Source organism: Acanthaster planci, linkage group LG01 (genome assembly GCF_054643075.1).
Source record: "Acanthaster planci isolate LZ-2023a linkage group LG01, COTS_SCS, whole genome shotgun sequence".
Lineage (NCBI taxonomy): Eukaryota > Metazoa > Echinodermata > Asteroidea > Valvatida > Acanthasteridae > Acanthaster > Acanthaster planci.
The window spans coordinates 33,331,227-33,355,351 of record NC_141777.1 but is presented as its reverse complement, the minus strand read 5'-3'; the positions used below and the strand labels follow the sequence as shown (position 1 = coordinate 33,355,351).

General features: G+C 42.5%; 3 protein-coding genes across 3 annotated transcripts; 1 reads left to right on the top strand and 2 right to left on the bottom strand.

Moving 5' to 3' along the window:
- Window positions 1-389: 389 nt before the first annotated feature.
- Window positions 390-5,655, bottom strand: LOC110986332 (potassium channel, subfamily K, member 16-like). Its single transcript, XM_022248118.2, has 2 exons — window positions 4,977-5,655; window positions 390-3,323 (listed from the first exon to the last, which is right to left on the bottom strand). The coding sequence occupies exons 1-2, from the start codon at window positions 5,299-5,301 to the stop codon at window positions 2,686-2,688; spliced, it is 963 nt and encodes a 320-aa protein (XP_022103810.2). The 5' UTR covers window positions 5,302-5,655; the 3' UTR covers window positions 390-2,685.
- Window positions 5,656-13,838: 8,183 nt separating this feature from the next.
- LOC110986330 (potassium channel, subfamily K, member 16-like) lies at window positions 13,839-17,493 on the bottom strand. The gene is made up of 2 exons (XM_022248116.2): window positions 16,268-17,493; window positions 13,839-15,277 (listed from the first exon to the last, which is right to left on the bottom strand). The coding sequence occupies exons 1-2, from the start codon at window positions 16,584-16,586 to the stop codon at window positions 14,451-14,453; spliced, it is 1,146 nt and encodes a 381-aa protein (XP_022103808.2). The 5' UTR covers window positions 16,587-17,493; the 3' UTR covers window positions 13,839-14,450.
- Window positions 17,494-18,495: 1,002 nt separating this feature from the next.
- Window positions 18,496-23,022, top strand: LOC110986328 (potassium channel, subfamily K, member 16-like). Its single transcript, XM_022248112.2, has 2 exons — window positions 18,496-19,121; window positions 19,833-23,022. The coding sequence occupies exons 1-2, from the start codon at window positions 18,797-18,799 to the stop codon at window positions 20,573-20,575; spliced, it is 1,068 nt and encodes a 355-aa protein (XP_022103804.1). The 5' UTR covers window positions 18,496-18,796; the 3' UTR covers window positions 20,576-23,022.
- The last annotated feature ends 1,103 nt before the right edge of the window (window positions 23,023-24,125 follow it).

Sequence of the window (24,125 nt, the reverse complement as noted above, 5' to 3'; positions counted from 1 at the left end):
AAACGAACGTGACAAATTATTTTGCTGGTATGCCAGTGTCGCCCGAATACGTGTCCAACCGCAATTTGGACAGCCATCCTCTTATAATCTAATCCAATGAAAGTGTCAGTCAGTTTTATGGTCCTCTGTAGTTTTGTCGAGACTATTATTAATGCGGGTATGGTACAATTTGATGAACACGTTGAAAGAGTATCAACCTCTATAAAACGGATAGCATCGAAGCGTCTAAACGTAGGTCAATGTCTATTGAAATTCACATGTACATTTAGAATTCACATGTAAAGCATATAGGCCTATGCCACTTTGTATTATGTCAAAGTGTACCGATGCACCATTTTGTGTGAGTGACCAATGCTACGTAATTTTAAATCACGATGATCTCCATGGGGTAAAGTTCAAATGAACCGCATTTTTTCGTCTTTATGAAGAGAAAAAAGTCTTCCATAGCTTTAACAACAAGACCAATGGCAAAACTTGTTTTGCCGTTTTTATGAAAAGACGGAGTTGACAAATATAACAATAAGCCTTCTGCGAATTAAATTTGATTAAAATTTGGTAGTTCTTTAAATTCGGGTGAACATAACGATTTAAATTCTCCTTACTAAAGACACTGCTGCTATACGTCGTGATTTGGGGCAAGCTTTTGCTTAACTCAACATATGAGGCGCCTTGCTCCAATACAATTTTATACTGTGCACAAGGGCACAAGGGAACCAGTCCATTCCTGAGATGGTGGTTGCAATGTAAAAGTTTGCCCTGAATCACAATGTATAGCAACAGAGTTCAAATTGTTATGTTTATGTACAATCAGTTTAATCAGTGTACAAGATTTTATTCGCAAGCACGCTGTCCACACTGTGCGTGCTTTTTCCAGAAGAGATAAAGTGTGTTTTTACAACATTAACAATTTTCATTGATATCTATGCATGTTGCTTTGTAGTTTTGTGTCTTAAGATCCTTTCTTTCATGAAGTATCATCGATTAAGTCAAAGGAGTGCTAAATACTTGGGAAATAAGCGTTTGAAAGAGATACCTACTTCAAAAATGCGATTTTCATGAAATTTAGTTTTTACCCTCCGGCGAGACTCTCTTCGTGAAAACGATGACGATTTGTCAAAAGCATTATTGAAAAATTTCAATGTCTAAAAAGGACACTTATCAATGAAAGCCATCAAAAAAAGGATTGTATACGGTGTTTTTAAATTAAAGAGGAGTAGAAAGTTGCACGAAAATGATCCCAGGAAAGGTTTCCATAAATCTTTCAACCTTAGCTTCTAAAATAATTGATGCAGTGGTTTCAAAAATTAGGTTGGTAACGTGATTGAATCATGAAATTGCCTTTTTTTTTTACATTTTCTGACCTTTTTTTTCGGAATTTGTTGTAGTCAAGTGGAAAAGACCATGAAGACAACTAACAAATTTGTGACATACGGCACAAGACACAAGAAGGTGGTTGTTAAAAAGTTACCGATAGTGCTTGAAAACATAATAATAATTTTTGCATATACGTGTATCCAACAATTCTAAGAAGAACAGATTTCTTTAACTTCACAAAAAGTTATATATAACAGGTTTTGCCCTTACCCAACGTATATTAATGAGCACTGTATGCTCAGTGCTTGTCCGAGAGCTTGCGAAAAAACCTCCCAAACTTACTCGGACGGGACTCGAACCCACGACCTCCTGCTTACTAGTGCAGATGTCTTAACCACTCGACCACCGAGCTTGCCGTGGTCGGCTGGCCGGTCCGAGTGAAATGAAGCAGCGGGTACCACGAACTATTTTCAAGATGTATTTTTTTTTCGCAAGCTCTCGGACAAGCACTGAGCATACAGTGCTTATTAATATACGCTGGGTAAGGGCACAACCTGTTATATATAATTAACCTCTCCCCAACGCAAAAATTCACAAAAGGTCATTGCAAACCTTCAAGACTTTAGAAAAGAAGACAAACGTCAAATGTCGGTATGGTATTTGTCACGAAACAGTAAGAATAAAAGGTTTTACAAATACAAATAAATTTGGTTACATTGTTAAAGTTTTAAAAAAGTGTATATTGTCAAATAATACTTATTTTTATGTATATTGTAACAGGAGGTTAAAGTCACGTGTTCGATTTCAGCCTAACCGATTGAAATTTTTGCGTCTTTTGGATGGAATGAAAATCTCTGAAGACAATTCCATTTATTTATAATGATAAACTTGGGAAAATCCTTTTGAGTTTTATCAAGTATACTGCTTTTCCAGAAATTCTGTGCACAGGCAGGAGGACACTGGTGCTTTTCTCGCGCCATTGCGCCTGTGTTTTGTTTTTTTAATTGTTCCTTGAAAGAAACAAGCGGGCCTCGTTGCAATCAAGCCAATTGCTTCTAAACCGCCTCCCAATGGGGTAGGTACCCTGTTAATGTGTTTCAACGGATGCCCTTCTTGCGTTGTGTCATAGTATTTTGACTCTTCTATTTAATTGCATTTGATCCTGAGACTAACACTGTTGCCTCTTGCATTTTAAGATTTTGGCTGATCGTAAATCCATGCCTCAAAGTATTAAAATTAATTTATTGTACGAATGTCATTATAAACAACGACAACAGAAAACATTGTTTGGATTCGAAAGACTGACCCTCCAGTATTTAAGAGAGTGCTGTGTCAAAGGGGAAGGCAGATTCGTTTTCCGGACCACGTGATTCAATACGCTCCGGTGTCTTTGATACAGGGACAACCAAAATCCTGTTCGGAGTCTTGAGAAGTGGAGAGCCCTTGCTCTGTGGGCAACTGATCGACACTGTAAGGAATGAAGGCGACCTTTCTTGCTTCCCCTTTCCCAGTCTCCTTCTTCAGTCTCTTGGCCTCCCTGTGGCTACGCACTTCCTTCCTGTACTCATTTATACCCTTCAAGATGACGGAGATGATGCCGAGACAGACAAAGTCGTAGATCACGGAGAAGACCTTCCTGATCCAGTTCATCATGACCGAGTCCGAACTGTGCGCTTTCCGGGACAAGTCTCCGAGTCCCACGGTGCTCATGATCATGAAGCAGTAATACTCTGAGGTGAAGTAGTTCCAACCCTCCGCTATACCCACGAATGTAGCCGGAATGGTGACCAGGACTAGATACAACACGAAGAGGGTACACGGCACTCCTAAGGTCAGGCGAATGGATCGTCGTCGGATGCGAGAGAAGAGTCGACGCAGTTTCCTCCACATGAAGTAGCAAGTGTCGCCCACCGTGGTCAGCATTAAGTAGCAGAGTGGAACTCCGAAGATGGCGTAAAACATGCAGAACAATCGACCCCGGAATGTCCTTGGCACAATCAATCCTTGCCCTGTTTATATTGAGGGAAAAGCTAAATTAAAAAATTGCAGTGTGACTTTGGTATTAATGATCTGGTACTGCCCACGTACCTAGCAAAACAGTCGTCAGCCTTCGTTTGACTTTCACAAGGATCAAGGTTTAAATCACGGTGCTCTATAAATTGACACAGTGTATTCAAATAGCATTATATCCCTTTGGAATGTTTTCTCACGAAATGGACCGTTTTAAGTTAAAGTTCAGCTCCCACTTACAGTGACAAAAGCAGCGGAGTAGACAGAGGGTCTTTGCGGCAGCGATAACCTCGCCAAGTAGGCTCAGTTCCAAACTGTTTTTGGATAATAAAAACCCTTGCAATGTATAAACAGCAGATAAGCCCCCCCCCAAAAAAAGACTCCGGTTTCTGGTCATGGACTTGGTTCAAATGTGATGCGGTGAAACGTGTTTTCCCCTCCTCTTTTTTTTCTTAGAAGTGATGTACATGCACATAGACTTTAGAGCGCATGGCCTTGTTACTATAAGAAGTGTGAATTAACAATTAACAATTCTTTGAATTAATAAAAAGACCATCAAATATGACAAGAGGCAATGGCTTCAGTCATCTCACTCAAACAAGAGGCTTCTATTCTTGGCATGATTGAGCTTGTTAAAATACAGTAGCACAACCATGGAAAAATTAAATGTGAAAAATAAATGTTCAGCTCCAGATTCCGGTTTTAAAGAAATTCTCATGAGGTAGCATTATATGACATTCTTTGGCACATTGTTTTCTGCTTTAGCTTATGAGAAACAAGTTGCATATAACATATTGGAGAAAAAATTCAGCTCAGAAAATGAAATCTCCTCTCACTCTAATCTGCCTTCGTTCTTGGCAAGTGACGATGAGTGTGTTGTTACGTGTACATCATGTATGGTTGCCATAATATGATAACGCGATGTCCATCGCCACAGCATGCACTGCATACGTATATGTAAGTGTATGTACCGCCCCTGCCTCACCGACACTGAAATAGACTGACCTCCCACGGCTTAAAACCGTTTTCAGATTATATATGTAAGCAGGACGTAAGACCACTTCGTTTGTCTGGTTCGCAGACGTGGGCCTGGGTCCGAATCAATTGGCTACGGCCGGAAATTACACCGAGTATTTGGCAGCATCCACGGTCAGTACCCGTAGAATCATGCATAATATCAAGCCGCAGCCAACTGATTCGGACACGGTCTTCGTGTGAAGATACACGCATGATGTCATCTGATGAGAGTACCTGACTGAAATGTGTGGAGGCCTAGGGGATTCCTTCACCGTGCATTTTTATCACTCAACTGCACCCGTCAAAAACACGTTAAAATTACGCGGTAGCAGAATTCCTGCTGATCAAGTAAGTTTAGAGACTTTTGAAATCGTTTTTTACTAAATACAAAATATTATTATTATTTTGCCGACGCGCAGGTCTACGGCAACGCGCGCGGTGACCGGGGACTGTTTTTTGGGCCTGAAACCGATAGTTCAACGCACATGTGCATACGCGCAGAAAAATGATAAAATCAAAACACCCCAAATGATTTTTGGTCTATAGTCTACGTTTTCAAAGTGACCGTTCATTTTTAGCATAATTATTGTCAATGCTTTTGTTTACATGGTAGCGCTAAGAGCTTTAATCATTACCAATTGTTGTAACGACTTCAAACGAGAGCTGAAAGGCGTTTGAAAGGACCCAGACTTCTTTTAAGCCCGTGGCGGGGTGCGCTTTGGACCAAAACACCCCATTTTCGTTCGCCTTGATGACCACTTCCTCCAGGAAGTCTCGCAGGGTTTCATCCGTTACACCACAGCAACTGTTGTTGGCCACGAAGCTGGCCACAGCCTCGGTGAGTTCTCGCTGAACTCTGATGGGCTCCTCATGCTCTAGGGCGATGAAGGTGACTCCGCCCAGCACGATGTAACTACAGGTGCAGGCGAGGAGCAGCAGGCATTTTATCCAAGCTTTCATGACCGAGTTATTCCTCCGATGAGCTGAACTACTACGGTTCAGGCAGTTGTCTCTGACCAGAAAAGCAATGGCACGACGGTCAAAGCCCTTCAAAATAGCTGTGGGTAACCACAAAGTGTCCACGGTGACATCTTATTGATGTTTCCATTCGTTTCCTTTGCTTGTTTCCGTAACTTGTCGTGAGATCAGTTGTAGCGCTAACACAAAACCGGTAATGGATGTCCGACAAATGAGGAAATTGGTACGTGCCTGACACTGCTTCGGGAGTTGTTTACTTCGTTCCTGTCTGCAATTAATGTCTGTATACCTGTTCACAGGTATTGAAATGCGACTTAGAGTGGAAGAGCAGAAACATGCTGGTAGTTGGACAGTATTACAGCTTGTCATTATGCATAAAATGTAATAAGTACCTTAAATTAGCTCACTACTCAACAGGTAAGCCCCAGGTACCAGGCAAAATCGACCAGGGGTTGACAAATTAATGGTCGATGCTCAAACTCGCCCTGGTGTTATTCGCCCGTTATAAAGCCACAAATCTCAGGCCCTTTTAACAAAGAAAGGTCGCGTCAATTAGTACCTGTACGGGGAACTGGGGGTGTGGGGTATGACTTGGCCAGCCATGGAATGGGGATACTGACATTGGGACATTCATGATGTGCATCTGCAGTATATTACACTCCTGCAGGAAATTACATCAAACGGCATATTTATGGTAAGTTTTTAACCCTGGTGTCAACGGCGTGGTTCTCCCCCTTTGAGTCTTATTGAATACATTTTGGCTGTAAGGAAGCTCCAACAGTTCTTCACATCCCACCTTAGTTTTTCTCACAAAAACGGAGGGGGCTGATTATGATTGCCTCGTCAAAGAGTGTGGGGTAATATATACCTCCACATGCGGGAATTACGCCCGTGAACAACGCAGACACTTTTTGTGCAGGGGTAATGTAGAAGCTTTAAGTGACTAGCTGCATTAATAAAAACTATTACGTTCGCTATGTATCCTGAGATAGCCCCAGACTGAGGGCCAGTCTACTGGACTCCCTCTGTATCCTAGGCCGTTTTCCAATACTCAACTTGGGGTCCGTCGGGGGCTTCAACTGTTTTTTTTTTAACTCCCTGACTTTGAGGTTGTAAGCGCAATAGTAAGTCTGATAGTGCCACAAAAGATCAAGTAAGATGCAAAAGAGCCAAACATTACAGTATTTCAATTTAAGTTAAACGCTTCAGGCCTACAATCGGGGATTGGTTTCTAAATACGAAGCCTGAGACGAAGACGAAGTTGAGTGTTGGTATCGGTATCGGTCCGTTCAAAACGTGGAGACACAGCGGAAACGCCTTCTTTGATTGAAACCCCTTTTGCGTGTATATATCACTCACCCCATCAATACCTTGATGTATTACTTTGGGCGATTTCCAATTTGTAAAAGTCCGTGTAATTTTGGTTTCGATTTGGGCCATTCGTTTACTAAAGCAAATAACTCCCAATCGGTGACCGATGCCAAACACAGTTGGGATCTGTTTGGTCTGGGAACCAAACAGCATTATTACGTAGATCCCCAGAGCATGACATTGTCAATGAACATTGATGAACAATGAACCCAAGTGCATACAATGCGTGGGATCGAGTGTGAACTCGTCGCCAGACATAGAGCGTGGCACGTGTAGAGCGCACACCATTAGCTCGTCCAATCCTCATCCCGCACGATGATGACGCGCACCCATGAAAATTGCTGCAGTCTTGGTCACGTGGACATTGGGTGATACCGGACCATCGATTCTTGAAGTAGTCGGAATCATCGGGTCTGGTATCCAAACTAACCGCAGTAATGGCTCTTGAGTCTTGTCACCGGATCTGGGTGTTTGGGTGGCTGGGTGGTGTCTGGGTGGAGCTTAGATCAGTGTGTGAATTTTATTTTGTATAGTTGTGTGTTTGTTGAGGTGTCTGTGGTGACTGTTTTTACCGGGGTTTTGTTGAGTTTCTTGGCTGGCAGCTGTAAGCACAGTAAGTAGGCGATATTGCTTAGTTGAACTCTGAATGTCAAGGGATTAATTGGTTATTGCATTTAATGGTGCTTCCTTAGCTGAAATTTCAAAGTTGTTGAAGAGATTGAAGTTGCCTTGGGAATTTTGCAAAATTTATTTTGTTTTCACCATGAGCTTGGCATAGGTCTGTGAAAATTTCCTGAAATTATTCACGCTTCTTCTGGTAAAAAGTACAGTGGACATGGTCGTAAACCCCGAGGTTGGCAAACTATTGAATCCCACCCCCCTTTTTGTTAATGTGATGAGCAAAAAAAATTTTAAAAATAAGCGGGTCGTGAAGAACTTTTAGGATTTCCCAACGACTGAAATGTTTGCAATATCACTTAAAAGGGAAAACAATTGTATAAAACCATACATATGTCACTCTGATGTAAGATTCTGCATGATTTTGATACACATTACAGATACGTCTTTATCATGAACATCACCCGATATGTAGTGTATGGTGTAGCCCCCCCCCCGCTATTCAAATGTCCATGCATGGCTAGGCAGGTCACCCCCCCTCCAGTTTCCTGCACAGATTTACGCCATTGACAATATACCCAGCAAGAAATGAGACCGAGGGGTACCCCCCTAACATGTCCAATCCCTATACACATTCCAGACTATTGTTACTTAACACATCCCCCCAAGATGTCTGAAAGGAGTTCCCCAGATTCCTGCGAGACAATGACCAACACAAAGCAGGGGGGGTTCTCTCCGTCTCATACCTTGCTGCATATGATTGACAGTGGCATCACATAGGAACGCTGCACCCTTTTCATGCCATCCACCCCCCCCCAAGAAAAACCCATCCGGGTTAAGTCGAATTTTTGTACAGGGCAATGAAATATTAAGGGCTACTGACCTACAGTGAAGTTAATAGATATAATTATTTAAGGGCAGCACCAGTCATTAAAGTACACTGCTTGAAGTGTAAACAATTTCTAAGTTTCTCTAAACTGTATATAGGTTTTCCCAGCCGAATTTGTGTATTAAAACGTGTGTATTACAATTTACAATTACAATTCGTGAACATGCATTCACATTCGAGCGATTTCTCAAAGCCCATTATTTCCGTGATTCATTCCATTTTGTTTGCAAGGATTCGATTTCGTAACAGTATCGGTCAATTTCACGATGCACAAGCGTCACTCAATTTCGCTCTAGGTGACTGGGAGGCGGATTCGTATCCAAATTTTACTTTCGTTTTCGTCAATGGGCACTCATATTCGCAATGTAAGCTGTTAAAAGTATACGCTGCCTGAATATTGGAGACAATATAGAAGTGTCTGTATAATTATAATAGGCGTACAATTCCAAAAACTTCTTGATCGCTGGTGATATTTGTCCTGGACCTTTATTATCCCCAACCTTTTCATTTAACTTCACTTTTCTTCTGTTAAATGCTTTCCTTAGGATAATATCGAGTTTGATTTTATTCTTTTAAAGTAGAACATGTCGGATTACACGAAACCAATTTTTTTCTTTCTTTTCATAAATCTTCATTGTACCAAGGTTATCTGCCAGTTCTAGGTATACTTGCCCATTTCCCTCAAATGCTTCAATCAAACGACCACGATCAACATTGGATATTCTTGTGTGGCGAGCACGAGCTGCTGCCATATTGTTTCAACGTTTGAGCTCATAGAATAAGAGGTTCTCCCACCAAGGTGAATAGTGTACTAAGAGAGATTTCTTCATAGTGAAACACGTTTTCTTCATGATGTTATTTGAATAAATTATTCAAACCTCAAACATTTCAAATTTATACTTTGATGAAAAACATTGCTCGGATATCAGAAATGCTTGCCTATTACGAGTACCACAGAATGACTGTGCGAAGGACTGCTGTTCCTAGTATTTTCTAAATTGAATAGCGACTTAACCTTATGGTTTAACAAAAAATCGCAATCGTATATTCATGGAGTTAAAGTGATAGATTATTTTGGCTGATTGAATGTTGATATGGATCATCAATCAATTTCGTGCTAAATCGAACGAGCCTAACGTCAATTGGAGCGCCAATTTTGAAAAGTTGCGGGAAAACCTATATTATTGTGCAATCGATATTTCAATACAACGGGGTATTTTCCCCGGCTGGCCACAATCAGAGCGCTTCCCCGTGGTGCTCCGATGCTCCAGCAGACTCTACCTGGCGCCCTACCAGTTTTCTGTTATAATATAACTCAAGAAATCAATATCGTCGAAATTGGATCAGAGGAATATTGACAAAATGTCACGGGGATATAACCAATGCAGTGTCCACACATCTCATTACCAGGTATCTGACGCGAAGTGGGAATCCATGTAAAGTAATGTATGAACCGAGGGAGGGAACGGTGTCTGCTTGATTAATTTCTCGGTCGTGTGTTTGTCAAGAACTGAGTATGCGCTCTCAATTTTTGTGAAACCAGATTTTACTAAACCGTACCAGGGATTAATATCCCCACTGCCCCGAAATACTTGTGCAGCCCTATGCACTCCGAGTGGAAGTAAAGGGGGCGTGTTTTTTGGTACTCACCTCATAGGCGCGCCTCATGGCGCGCAAGTATATGCGCGTTTGATGCGGAGCACAGTAATACGCGCAACCAATTTATTCCGGCTTGCGCAGTGTTTGCATTGATCTCCATATAATGGAGATCAATGGGTCTTTGCGTACATGCAGAACACGTGCAAGAACCCACTTGTAACCACCTTTCTTTCTTCCGCCGATGGGGGGGGCACTTCATTTATTATACTCAAACAAAAAAATCATCTTTTTATTCACTGTCCAGGGTCCGATGACGTCAGCAGAATAATTAAAGAAAAAAACTTGATGAAGAACACTGCGCGCGGACCGCACTGCGTGATCTCGTGCGCGTTTGGCAGCGGCTATTCACCGACGTTACGTTACCACCACTGCAAAGCAAAAAAATGATAATGTATGGTATTATGTTGGTTGTCCCGTATGGCGTCTCTTTAAATGCATGCCACTTTATGAAATGTATAATTCACTTGTTTGCGGGGCGACAAAACTTGTCTCTTTATTTGCTTCCATTCTGAACCGGTGCGAACCAACTCCAAATTTCGGTTCTCTTCTGTTCGGAACAATGACGTCACAGACACATAGCCAAAGTCGCTGCAGAGCGGCAGTTTTAAAACTCCCTAGGCCCTATCCGAAGCTCGGCGAAGCAAGGGCTCGTTTGTGTATATTTGTGCTTTTGTGTTTCTTATTCACTAATGTATACCGGTGATAATCTGCCCCGAGTTGAAGTACACCCCCTAGCGGCAAAACAAAGACAGATGGTAGCAAGTTTTTGCACGCGTTCTGCGCGTGCGCAAAGACCATCCTGTTCGTAAGTGACTTCGTCACAAAGGCAAACGCGCCAAGATTTGCAGGCTCTCATTGGACAATCGCTGAAGGTGCACATGTAAACGGCAATCAATGCATGTAACCCTATGTGCAGTGAACGTGTGCAGTGGGCGTGGCTTAAACTGAAGTGACGTCACACTTACGAACCGGATACATCAAGGAATAAATTCATCACGCTCACTCATTGTGCTCCGCGTCAAACGCGCCATTAATCCATTATAAACGCGCGCCATTGCGGAGAGTATACTTTAAAAACCTGCCCTCTTTTGTTCCGATCGGAGCGGCGCCGTCCCATCTGTTTGTTTTCTTCTATCTCTCTCTCTCTCTCTTGTGTCGGGGGAAACAGAGCACATTTTCGGTGCCTTGTTTTTCGCACTTCATCAGTCACCATTTTTGGTTCTTTTTTACTGATTTGTTGCAACTGTTGGTCAAGAATCTTTATCGTTGTTCTGTAAGGTAAGATCGGAGTAGGCAAATTCCAATGTTTGTTATTTTGGGAGTGAATTCCATGCCTAACCGACACTTTTTAAACTTTGTTCCTCAAGGTGTTCCATTAGAATTTGAATCAATGTTCTCCACGTCCATTCTTTTCTTAAAGTGGATATCGATAAATGCTCGACAGTACCACTCCTGTGCTGTTTATATGCAATGAAGGGTTTAGTTGGGACGAGTGCATTAAGATATTCATTTCAGTCGATCAAATCCCAGTTTTTAAGAAGGGCCTGTTTTAGCGCTGAGTGTCGCCTTGCTGGTAAGTGGAGTTTTTTCTTTTTAGCACGCTTGCTCGAATTCATGTAAGCTCGCCTTTTTGAGGAAAGGTATTTTGCTATTTCATGTTAACTCGTGTTGAAGCCATTGTCACATGTTACATTGGTAAGGGTTATCTGTAACCTTCCAGCATTGTACTTTATTATTTGGGATAACTATTCTCTCAGAAACAGGCTAGCTTGGTGGCCACTTTTTTTAGGCATCCCGTCGATTCTTCATGGTTGTATCCGCGTTTTTGAAGTTTGTCTCCGCATAATTCAACCTTCTCCTCAAAATCTATCGAGTACAGTTATATCTCGCTGTTTCTCCCTTGATTAATCCGCCAAATACTGACTTAGGGTGGGCTGAAGCTCGAGTACGATACTGAATTATGTCCTTTTTTGGTAGCTACCGGAGTGTTCAATTTCCATTCAAATGTAAACCGTTCGCCTTTGTTGATGACGAAATCGTAGTTTCGTCCTATATATATTTCTTTCGTCATATATATTATTTTCATTTGATTTCTTTTACTAAAAAAGTGATAGAGGGCGCCCACAGTGATCAGATCGGATCACATAGCACGCTAGTCTTGCCCCAAGACTGGTTTTACGTTTTTGGCCGGTGCATTGTGCATGTAGCAGAGGGCGCTATATTCACACGAGACGTCGTATATAAGTGACTACGTCAGGCGCATAATTGTGTGTGTAAACAGCATTAGAGCACGGACGTGTACAATAAACGCTGGACTCGCAATGCCCTTAATCAGCTTATAGAGGTCATTGAATCCACTCGCGGCCATTTTACCGAGCCGAATACAAAGCTTTCCTGGTAATGCCCGCCCTTGTTCTTCCTGACGTCAATAAAAGGGAGCCAACCCACGCAAATTTTGTATTCGGCTCAGTAAAATGGCCGCTGGTTGGCTTCTTCTTCATACAAAGGCGTTGCAAGTCCATGTTTTTTATACACGTCCGTGCATTAGAGTGAGAATCAGCGCACGAACCAACACGCGCGCATACTCCATTTGTTTGCACTACACTTTTTGGTTCGCAGTGACGTCACACTTTGGTACTCTATGGTCGAGATTGGGCGGCCTGTTCTCGTATGTTCACGAACAGCCCGATTTGTTGTTCGTGGGTCGGCCGCTCGAACGCCGGGAACAACTTGAAACAACCGGTTATCGCTGGTAGTTTATGGCATGCACATGCAACATGGCAGCGTTTATGCTTTGGCTATGGAGGACGAGCGTTGTTACTCTTGTGTGCACTTTTTACTGTGACTTCAGAAATCCTAACTTGAATCCGACAGCTACAGCTGCTGATTCGCCGCTGTTTGTATAAAGCGGCGAATCAGCTCATCTACCAAAACAGGTAACAGTCAATCAAATTGCTGGACTTGTTTTTACGGCATTCATACCGCTACTACAATGAACGAGTCTACAAGTCTGACTACATGTACTTTGGTGGAAATTCCGTATACATTATGCAAGATCACGTCGTTCATATGCAATAATGAATGACTATAAATCACCGACAGGGGTCTGGTTGGCTTATCCTTCAAGTTGGACTTACTAACTGGTAGCACACATTTTACAACAGACCTTCTACCAATAAATTCTAATTTATGTGCGCATGCGCATAAATGGCATGTTGAGGCAAAAGCTTCAGCGCTTGAGCGACCCCGTGAAAATGTACAGGGGCACAAATTTCAATGTCATTTTCTCTCAGCTTATACACTTTTTCACTGTCATCTTCGGAAAACCATCAAAAATTATTATAGCTATCCGAGCGCAACGACCGTGTACTATGTATGCGAAGGGATGGCTGACTGGGGAAGAGAAACGTAAGCCCGACTTGATTCAAGTCAAGGTCAGCACTGTAAACCGGGCCGTTATTTTATGCTGGTACCAAGCGTTTCACACGTCTCTCCTTGGAGTTGGAAAACAAAGCGCCTCCTCTTGTTAAGGGGTGGCTATCGATTGACATGAGCATTAGGCTGTTTTCCAATACTCTTCACAATCAATGCCCAATAATAAATTGAAATACTGTAACATTTTGCTCATTTGCGTCATATTATTTTGACATTCCTGTGGCACTATTGGACTTGTTTTGGGCGAATAACTTCAAAGCTCTTCAAAACTGCAGATAAAAGCTGAGATTAGAGATCAACGTGAAAAATTGGGAGATCTCCATGGCTAATTTCTTTCTACTCCAATACTATTCAGCGCATTCTGAGATAAGTGGATATTTAGGGACTGATGCGTCCAAAATTGAAACGTTATTAGAGTATTCAAAATCACACATAAAAGTGTCAGTCACGTGATATAATTAATGCAGCAGACACGCGAGACATATTTTGAAATTCGTGAGATTTGTTGAAACTCATTTTCTTAGAAACAAAACAAAAGACGCATTCCTAATTTAACTTTCCACTTTATTTTAAAGAATGCAAACAAATGATGTGACTGTTACGTCGACCTGTCGCTTTTTTAATGATAAGGTACAACAACAAAGTGACAATTCACATAGCTTCACAAAACTTTTCTTAGTTTTGAAAGTGAGTGAAAATAAACATGTCTCCTCATTATTTGTGATTGGGCAATGAGTCAAAAAGTGCATTTTAGACTGTAAAATGATCCTAACTATATGCCATCGATATTTGAAAATGCCTCACAAAAACCTTTTCATTACCTTTTCTAACTAGATCTTCTCAAAAGACGCAAGTAACAAAAATAGAATTACATCTGAAAACCGAAGTTATTTCACTTGTAGGCCTAACGTTTGTCCTTGAGACAAAAATATATCGACTCTAGAAGGCAAATTCTTTATGTCCTCTATTTCGAATTCTTTAAAATTACAATGTAAAGGAAGTGCTTACAATGATGGGATTTCGTTTTCAAGTGTGCTCTCTGGCACTGGTGCTTCTTGAGGAACAATGAAAGTAACAAATTAAATTGACTTTTAGTCATTCAAAGGTTGATTTCTTGGCAATGTTTTTTTCTTGTTCTACGTGGAGTCAGGTGGTCACATCACGGGTGGACTTCTTCTAGGAACGAAGTATTGCACAACCCATGACGCAAGTCTCGATCAGCCAAGTTTTGTCTCAGCGAGACAGTCCGGTATGACAGGGAGATTATGGAAATTTTCCTGTCTCTCACCTCCATGGCATCCATGGCCATTGTCTTATCAATCTCCTCATCGTCTCCAGCGGAGTGCTTCTCGAAGACAGGCTCGACCACGTCGCCGCTTCGCTTGCGCGTAAACAAGCCGTTCGCCAGCAGGGCCTTGTCTATGGCCTCGGGAGTTCCGAGCGAGTAGTTGCGGTGCCGACCGCCCCGGTTCTGCCAAAACTGGCGAGTAGTCTTCTGGGCGCGTTTGATGCGCGCCTTCTGAACGCGCCATACCCCCTTGAAGACGATAGAAATCACGCTGAGGCCGATCAGAAAGTAGACCAGCATGCCGATCTTGTACAGCCAGTCCTGCTTGACTGTGGCCAGCCGGTCTTCCATCCCGTAGATGATGTCTCCGAAGCCGATGGTGCTGAGAGACACGAAGCTGAAGTATTGGGCGTCCACCAATGACCATGATTCCGTGTTGGCAAAGATGACGGCCGGAATCATGACCAAGAAAATCCAGAGAACCAGACAGGTTACCAGCACCCCCAATACTTTGCGGGTGCGCTGAGATTTCACGCAGGCGGCAGCCCGGTCGAACAGTCGGAAAGAGTGATGCCAGAGACTGTGGAAGGTATCACCGACCACTGACAGCATTTTGTAGCATAGAGGGATACCGAAGATAGCATAGAAGATACAGACAATCTGACCGACGGCTGTTATGGGCACAAGCCTTCCATACCCTGTGTTTTGTGAAGAGATAAACAAAACCCACTTTCAAATATCTGGATTTAAGTATCTCGTGATTCTGGTCCTATATGACCAACATGTAGGCCTATGGCGATCATTATAAGAATAGGCTTATGTGCTGATTTTACAAGATAAATGAATTTGCGGTTACAACCACCAACATGAAGAAAAAACATCTCAACCACCAAAACTTGAGACAATTACTTCAGGAAGGGAACATTCTACCTCCAGTCTACGACTGAAACACACGTCACAGGGCCACCACTTGGAGTTGGGCGAATCTGGCGTATGCGTAGCCTACTGCTCATGCGGTGTGTGGACCCGTTACATGAATGCATTGGGCCACGCTGGTACATGAATTCCAAAATGTTCGTTGTGTGTGTACGCGTAGCTTGGTATGGTCTGCCGTATTGCAGTACTTGCACCGTACGAGGGTTGGAGCGCTATACGTGATAGTACACACTATTTTTGGCGCGTTTGCCGTGGGTCCCGTGCGTGAGGCCGGATAATCTCCCTATACGACATAAAGCGCCGAGACCGCCTCGGGCATGGCTAATAAGACCTCTGTCTTTCTTTCAGTGTATTTATATGAATGTGAATGTTGAATTTCCCCATTGTTTGTAAAGAAAATGTTTTAATCAAGTGGGAAGAGAAGAAAAAAACGACAAACGGTACTTTATAGCGACAGCACGGCGACATGATAGCTTGGCCGTGGAGGGTTAGAGATGGGCAGGGGGTTCCCCTACAAACAGCGGAAAAAAGGGGGGAGACCGGAAGAAATGAAACAAAAAATGAAAGGAATCTGTAATGACCGATTAAAAATAATCAAATTAACCCTTTCCCGCTGTAAACTCTCAGTACTAAGCCGATTCGTGCTCCCCCCCCAGGAAAAAAAATCCCACGACGCCCACGAGCTCGGCCAACATTCAAAAGAGCCCACCAACCTGTTGAACAGACCTGAAGCAGTGATATCAACATCTTACCTACGGTTGTAACGATGGTCGCCGCAAACACGACGGCATTAGACCAACTCCAAAAGCCAACCAAGTGCCCGGCCAACACCTGGGAGGGGTACATCACACCCTTGGCCCTGGCTTCCGAAGCCCGGTCCAGGACAGAGAGCAGAGCGTCACTCGATAGACAGTCTGAGTGGTTGATCGCAAAAGGTATCAGGAACTTGAAAAACTCCTCCCGCTCAGCGGCCGCGTTCCCCTCCTCGAGTTTGTGAAAAACATACGCCCCCAGAAAGATGTACACGATGAATATTGGAATCAGTATCAGCGATTTCAACCAAGCCTTCATTTTGACAGCTTTCAGTGGGAGAGTCAAATGGAATGTTAATACGTATCCAGCTGATAAAACGGTCTAACTAAAAAAAAAAAAAATCTCGTGCTTGTGAATGGTTTTGGACTGAACACATTACATACATATCGCATAGAAGCCAAAGACCCGATCACAGAACCATTACATTTCTCAAAATATGCGGGTTCCTTTATGCTCTGGTGTGCAATGGTAGACAGTCAAGTTGAGAGTATATACCCTTCATGAGTTGTCTCTGTGCAGTGATATTCAACCTCATCAATTCATCCAAAGATGGGTGTTGTGACACAAAATGGAGGTCAATGGTTTCGGTTGAGATAATTTCTGACAGCTTTATGTATTGACAAAGCGAATGTAACTATACAGTGTGCGTTTTCATTTTGTTTACACGAAGGATATCAGACCCCATAAATTGGGCAATTGTTCTTCGTTCAAAAAGATATTTTATCCAGGAATTTATTTTTGAAAGTGGCGGAGATTGCCGTGATAATGGCACAGTGGTGGCAGAGAAATGACAGCGACAAAAACGCGACAAATGACGAATACAAAAGGGACTTTGGGATCAGACTCAGCATTTTCCCAACCTGGTGGAATCATATCAGTACAATACTCAAATCTCTCTGTCAACCCTAACGGCAAAATAACGACGTCATTACACCTGTCAACTTTGAGGGGATCGACGAAGCATCTTCGCCCCGTCGGCCCTGACTTCATTATATGAAAGTTCATGCCTGCCTGTCATGCTTTATCTGCACTCAGTGAGTGCGGCACACGATAAGTATCCAGTGGCATATCACGTAGGGCGGGTATAGGGGGAACCCCCTCCCCCAATATTGTGTACCAAGTGCCTTTTGCATTGAACGGCGGCAGAACAATACTTTTCAAGGGAGGGGGCAATTGTGAGTCGTCCATAAAAAGGCCTATCCGTTAAGCCCAACTCAACAACTGGGGGGAGTGGGGGGGGCACTGGGTTCCCTGTTTGTTTTCTTCGATGCCCTTTTTATTTCAGTGTAATAGTCTAAAAATGTTCTCGTTCCAAAGATGTCCCGGGCCCCCTTCTAGCTCCAGTACTTTGCAATATAAGTTTCCTTTTCCCCATATTAAAGTAACTTAGGCGCCCTTATTCACGAGTGTGCTTTTCACGTAATAATTTTCATTAATACCGCACAGAATGGCAAAGCACTGTTTATTGTCCGATAAAGTTGGCTTTGAAAGAGCAGCAGCGCCATTAAAAGATGGTGTTAGACGACTGGTGAAACAAACGGTCTATTTTTCAGCGGTGATGTGGACTGAGTGCTACTTTTTGTATTAATTAAGACGTATTTTCTGCAGTGAATTTTCTTAGAAGCTTTTTTGAAACTGTATGTTCCTGTCCAATGTGTGAAAACTACGTTCATCCCAATTTAGGGTAAATGCACTAGACATTGCACTTTTTAATATATTTAAAATTATCTATGCATTTCCTGAACAACTGAGGGCGCTGTTTTGATGTCATCCAGGGAAGATTTGTGTAAGATTTCTCCTCAAATTGTAAACCAGAATTTACTCACTGGAAACGTGTCTCAGAAGAGATTTGTTGATTGCTAGCTTAGTGATAAGTACGTAATATAAAACAGTAGACAAAAATAATAACAGACAAAATTTAGTCTGACAAAAGTCATATACGAGCAGAATTTTTTGTGTACAAAGCGATGTAATATCGAGGTTTCGGATCCCTGGGTGACATCACAGTTTTGCTCATGAATGTGGGCAACAGAAATATGTATTAACATATAAATCAAAAAGGAAGGAAAATACCGTTTGACATAGTGAAACACAAATTGAAAGTGAGGTTGACTGAGACAGGTGTGTCGTGAACGCTTTGCAAGCTACCCTTCGAAACACTTCCAATCAAGATGACCTTGTTATACCATTCCTCTCAACCCGCATTTTTTTGTCTTTCCTTTTTGCAAGAAGAAACTGCAGCATTGTACAATGGATATATGCATGTAGCTCAGTTTTTCTGTGGGGCAGGTATATATATAATGGCACTTGAGAAAAATGGTTTTATTTTAATCAAATCCTAAACTCTCACTCAATTGGGCCTCTCAAGCGCAAGGACAGAAAGGAAAGAATCACATTTTATTACTCTGATCTCGACAATGATCAATCACTCGCACGCACGAACGACAAGGCCTTGATTCGTCGTGATCATGAAACCCTGGAAGAAGTGCCTGCTACTCCTCGCCGCCTTCTTGGCCTACTTGTTCGCCGGTGCCTTCGTCATTATTCTGATAGAAAGGGATGAGGTAACCCGGGCCCAGGAAAAGTTCTTCGGCGAGCTGGGCGCCTTCGTTCAGAGCCACTATGCCTGCGGTGCGACACCAGACGAGGTGATAGCGTTGATGGAGAAGGCAGGAGTTGCGTATTCGAGGGGAGCATTCTATTCGGAGATGGCCAGCAGTCACAACGAGCTACTTGCGGTCTGGTCATGGCCGAATTCCATTCTTTTTGCATCTAGCGTTGTCACAACTATTGGTGAGTACTGCTAAAGCGTTATCTTTGTTAAAAACGAATTTAGCAAATACAAATTTCATCGATGAATGACCTTGGCCGAAAGAGGACGAAACACAAACATATTAACAGCATGTGATACCGACGTGATCTTTATCTAGTATGCACTTTATAAACTGAAAACCTCAGCTGCATGTGTTAAGATTTTACTTGCAGGGAGGGAGCGTCATTTGATTTGTCATAAAAGAAACTTCCCCAACGCTTTTAATTCCCGAGATGAATAAAAACACATTATGATGTGGACGACACGTCTATTCACGGTAAACGTGAATCTTAATCAGATCGTAATCAGTTTTATTTATCTGCGGTTATTTGGACCCATTGCATGCTTGCCGCGAAGAGACGTTATCCTTTCTTTAAAAAAAAAGTGACAACCGTAGCTATGGTACGGTAACCAGTAAAGGCTAGTTCAAAGTTCGGGTTCGGGGTCGAAGAGAAGCAATTCGACATTACGGAATATTTGCGGAGAATTTTGCTTGAGTCGAAATGTGTTAGCTTTTGTGATTTAGAAGCACGAGTAGTCGATCTGACGTCACGGTTTTGCGTTGCTGCTAGCCAATTGTGAATCAGACTGAAGACGTTCCCATATTCCCACTAAAATGTTATAAATGTTGCTGTGTTTCAACTGTAGTAGATTCCTCGACGTTTTACAACGTGAGTTTTTTCTCCTGGCAGGCTATGGTAGATTGGCACCCAAAACTGTTGGTGGGCAGGTTTTCTGCCTGTTCTTTGCAGTTCTTGGGGTACCGCTGTGCTACGTCGTCTTCTCCATGGTGGGCGACACTTTCAACGCGCTCTGGAAAAGGTTTACCCGGTGCTCTGATAAGTGCTTAGAGGTGATCAGGTCAAAGAATGCCCGACGGTTTCTTCTGGGTGCAATCACCCTCATGGGACTGTGGATCCTTCTGGTTCTCCTACCTTCCGTCATCTTCACCCATACAGAGCCCTGGGAATGGTGGCGCGCTCAGTACTTCTGCTTCGTCTCGCTCAGCACCATCGGCTTTGGGGACGTCATCTACGGCCTGGAGAGGGAAGGCGACTCCTACGCCCTGGACTGGAGCTACAAACTGGGCATCTTGGTGTACTTTTTCCTCGGCCTAAGCTTGATCTCCATCGTCTTCAAGGGGGTCTGGCACTCGCAGAGGAAGAATCTGAACCGCGCCAAGGCCAGAATCCGCAGCACAACACGTGGTCTTCGGAGCCGCACATTCAACCTGGGTCCCCATTCCGACAGACACACTTTCCTCTCGTCGGCGCACCGGCACGACGTCTTGGACCCTGTCGGTGTGATGGATGCCTTGGGGAAGGAATCGTGGAAACAGGGCGTGGTTGGAGTGTCTTATCGGATCATCGAAAAGAATGATGCAGGTGGCAGCTCCTCGGGTTATTCGGACACAGTATTAGAAACAACGGTTTGATCATGTTCAGGAGCACTAACTAAACATTTTCATCTCGCAATAAAAGGCTGGAAGAAACGGCACAATGAATGTGAGCTAAACCCCTGAGAGCCCCAAGCTGGACCTAGAGAGCAAGGGTGCAATTTTCCTAGCAACAGGCTTCTGTGGTGGGAACTACACTTCACTGGTTCACAAACGACTACGCAATGCATACGTTACGGTCGCGTCGCTGGCGCTCCCAACAAAATGAATACTCCCCACCAACCTGGCTCTTTTCAACATATGGTTTTATGCTCAAGGCGGATGGACGAATCCTGTGACGTGGTGATTTCTTGAAGCAAAATACAGCCGTGGAAAATGATTTCTAAGATTTTTGGTCCCCTGCTAATAAACTATTATACACAACAAATAAATGAACAAAGGGTCTACTTACATGTATCCTTACGGAGCAAGAATAGTCATTTATAGTCACGAAAGGATTGGTTTGTAGACGCAATGGTGACTGGCTATAGGCCTACATACAAAAATGGGTTTGGCTTCAATATCACCGGAGACAGGTTTTCAGCGGTCCAAAAGAAAAAGGCGAGATAAAAAAAAATTGAGAAATAAAGTTTCTCAAAAAATTAAACACACATTAAAACGTGTTAGCGTTGACTTTAAATACAAAGTTTAAAACGCGAAGAGTAATTTTATATATAATATGTTCGCATCTCATTATGCTGGAAATTATTAATTCAGACCAGATAACAGGTTCTTTATTTGATATCGAGAAGTATTTTATTATAGCTTTATCACTGTAAATTTTATCAAGTGATATATGTTTTGAAGACGAGTGATTACTGAAATTTATAACAATCTGAAAGGAATTTGTTTTATATCGGCTGTCTAGAGTAGACTATACATTAATAAATTTGAATCTTTATTGCCGTTTGTTCAGATCCCAAGACGACTCTCTGTCAGGATGATTCGTCATCACCAGTTTTTGAATTCGTGTCTTATTTTGAATGTTTATGATCACACTCGCAAAATGCTTGATCATTTTTGAATTTTGAAAGTGAAATTTAAATTTCGGCTAATTTTACTTGACCTACTCGACAAATCTTTTGGGAAATTATCGTCCAGAAAATTGTCATCCTTTTGACCGACCCCGAAAAACTCATTCTGCCTGATTTGAGCTATGCTTGCTTGCGGGTAGGTTAGTGCTTTTGAAAATTTCGATCCGTACGGTTTGCTTCAAAGTCCATTCCCTGGGCATATTGAAGTGGAATCAACCCGCATAAACTGGTTTTTGATGTCACTGACTGTTGTTGAAGGCGATGCACTAACATTTGTCCTTGTCCTCTAGGCAAAAACGATATCATACCAGTCGTTTGTAAATTTCTGTTTGTAAAACGTGATTTTCTGAGATCGTGGTCTGTTACATGCCCACTAAACATTAAAGAAATGTAAATTTCAGAGGTATCTGTTAATCAAGTATTTAAAAGCTCATTAGTTTTCCGATGAATAGTGTTATATAATACGTTTCTGCTGGGATGTTGGAGAATGATGTAGTATGATATGACCATAGGCCCATTTCATTTAGTAGTGCAGTGATATGAACACGAAAATAGTCTTTTACGGTTGACATTCGATTTTTCTGCAAAGCTAACATGATGCACCATTTGGCAGACGATAAAAACAGACCAGTGTTCCTTAGGTATCTAAATATTTTTCTGTGTTAACAGTAATTGTCAAACCTTAAATCCACGTACCTCACCCTGACATGAAAGCGTATAACATATGCACAACATGTTTTAATAAACGTGTCAAAAATTCGTAAACCAAAACAACTTGGTTACTCGATAGCACGTGTGTGCATCGTGGCCGTATCCACACACTTGAAATTTCCGTGTAAGACAACTGTGCCGTTGAGAAATTTATCCCGTCTTCATTGGATGAAACATGTTGCGAAAGAAACAGAGTTTATTGTGTAAAGTGTACAATGTGCTTGTCTTAGATGCTCTGGCATAAGCGTATATATGAATCGGCCGGTAGCAGAATAGACAATATGGAACTTGATCACTACATTTTAGTTGGTGAATCTTTTTAAGCGGCCAACGTTGGCTTTGCAGGATACAAATTGTGTTCTTTTTGTGTATAAAAAACTGCAGCAGGAGAGTTTTTTGTTACATAAATCGGCGTGAATGACTAAGACATCTGTAAAAACAAAATAATAATATGAAATATCGATTGTATAAAACCAGGGAACGACACAATCACTCGGAAAGTAATGCAGGACACAGTTAATATGGGGCAGAAAACGAGAATGAACTTAATTAATGTGCAGCAGCAAGGCACCGTCGCCATTGGGGGGGTGTCTCTCCGACCCTTACACGAGGGTGAAAATGTAACGAGTATAAATAGCAAAAGGGAAATGGTAGCAAAGGAGAATCATGAGATATCGACAAGGTGAGGTAGCAAAGGACAAAGATGGGAGGGCTGTCTAAGGGGGAACGGGTGGGGAGGGAGACTGTTGGGAGAGAGAGAGGAGGGGGAGGAGACAGAGAAGGGGAGGGAGGCGACAGAAAGGGGAGATGATAAAAGCTGGTGGCAAATCATTATTAACCGAGTTTTTCAAAAATGCTATCCAAACGAGACAACAAGTATAAAATCCCTTAGTGTAAGCCTACAGGAAAGGATCTTATAACCTAAAGGGAGATCATAGATTACAGATTAAGAAAATGTTTTAGTTCCAGCATTAAAACGGAATAGGGATTAATTTTACTTCCGGGTTTTTCCCTTACACCGACGTGCATACATGCATAGATGCATGTACATGTACATGTACATGTCCACAAAAACGATGCCCGCGCACACGGTAAAAGTATGCGCACACGGTCGCCGCATAACGTGCTGGTGTACAGCCTGGTTTCCGTATCAACGTAAAAGAAACGCAGAGAGCAACGCGATCAAGACGCAAACTGCAACCTAGACATTATGGAAACATGTTAAACGGAGGTATCGCCGATAACCCACGCATAACGCAAACCAGCCCCAGACGGATCGACAAAGTTGAGCCCAGTTCAACTTTGCCGACTGTCTGCGTTGAGTCGCTGAGAAGGCCTATACAAACACGCACGCAGGAATGACGGGCGTTCAACGATGTTTCTCCCAACGTTCACATTTTGCCCATTTTGTCCCTGCTACTAGAATATGCAGCCCCGATCGTCAACATAATAGCTGACCATTAACAAATCACATAAAACTGGAGTATCAGTTTGGCTTCAAGAGGCAACATTGTCACTTAAAAAGGCATTTCTTTGGCGAACATTTTCCAAGTTTCGACGGCCATTTTGTATATTTTTTTGGTGGAATGGCGTAGCGTAGCGTTTCTTCCGCGAATGTCTCTGTGTCGTTTTCTTGCGGACCGTCTGCGTTATTTACAAACGAAACCAATTATTACACACAAGTAGATTGAGTGGAATAGAACGGTCCGATTGGGAAGCATTTCATACAGTTGGTCGTTCGCGTTTCATGAAAGTTCATGAAATCTCAAACGAGTCCTATGTTCGGAAGAAAACAAAGTGGCTAG

Bases quoted from the DNA above. Each gene is read 5' to 3' on its own strand.
- LOC110986332 (XM_022248118.2), bottom strand. From the start codon at position 5,301: ATGAAAGCTTGGATAAAATGCCTGCTGCTCCTCGCCTGCACCTGTAGT. The intron at 3,324-4,976 runs GTAATGATTAAA...CAATATAAACAG, and splicing joins TGAAGTCGTTACAACAATTG to GGCAAGGATTGATTGTGCCA.
- LOC110986330 (XM_022248116.2), bottom strand. From the start codon at position 16,586: ATGAAGGCTTGGTTGAAATCGCTGATACTGATTCCAATATTCATCGTG. The intron at 15,278-16,267 runs GTAAGATGTTGA...CACAAAACACAG, and splicing joins GACCATCGTTACAACCGTAG to GGTATGGAAGGCTTGTGCCC.
- LOC110986328 (XM_022248112.2), top strand. From the start codon at position 18,797: ATGAAACCCTGGAAGAAGTGCCTGCTACTCCTCGCCGCCTTCTTGGCC. The intron at 19,122-19,832 runs GTGAGTACTGCT...TTCTCCTGGCAG, and splicing joins TAGCGTTGTCACAACTATTG to GCTATGGTAGATTGGCACCC.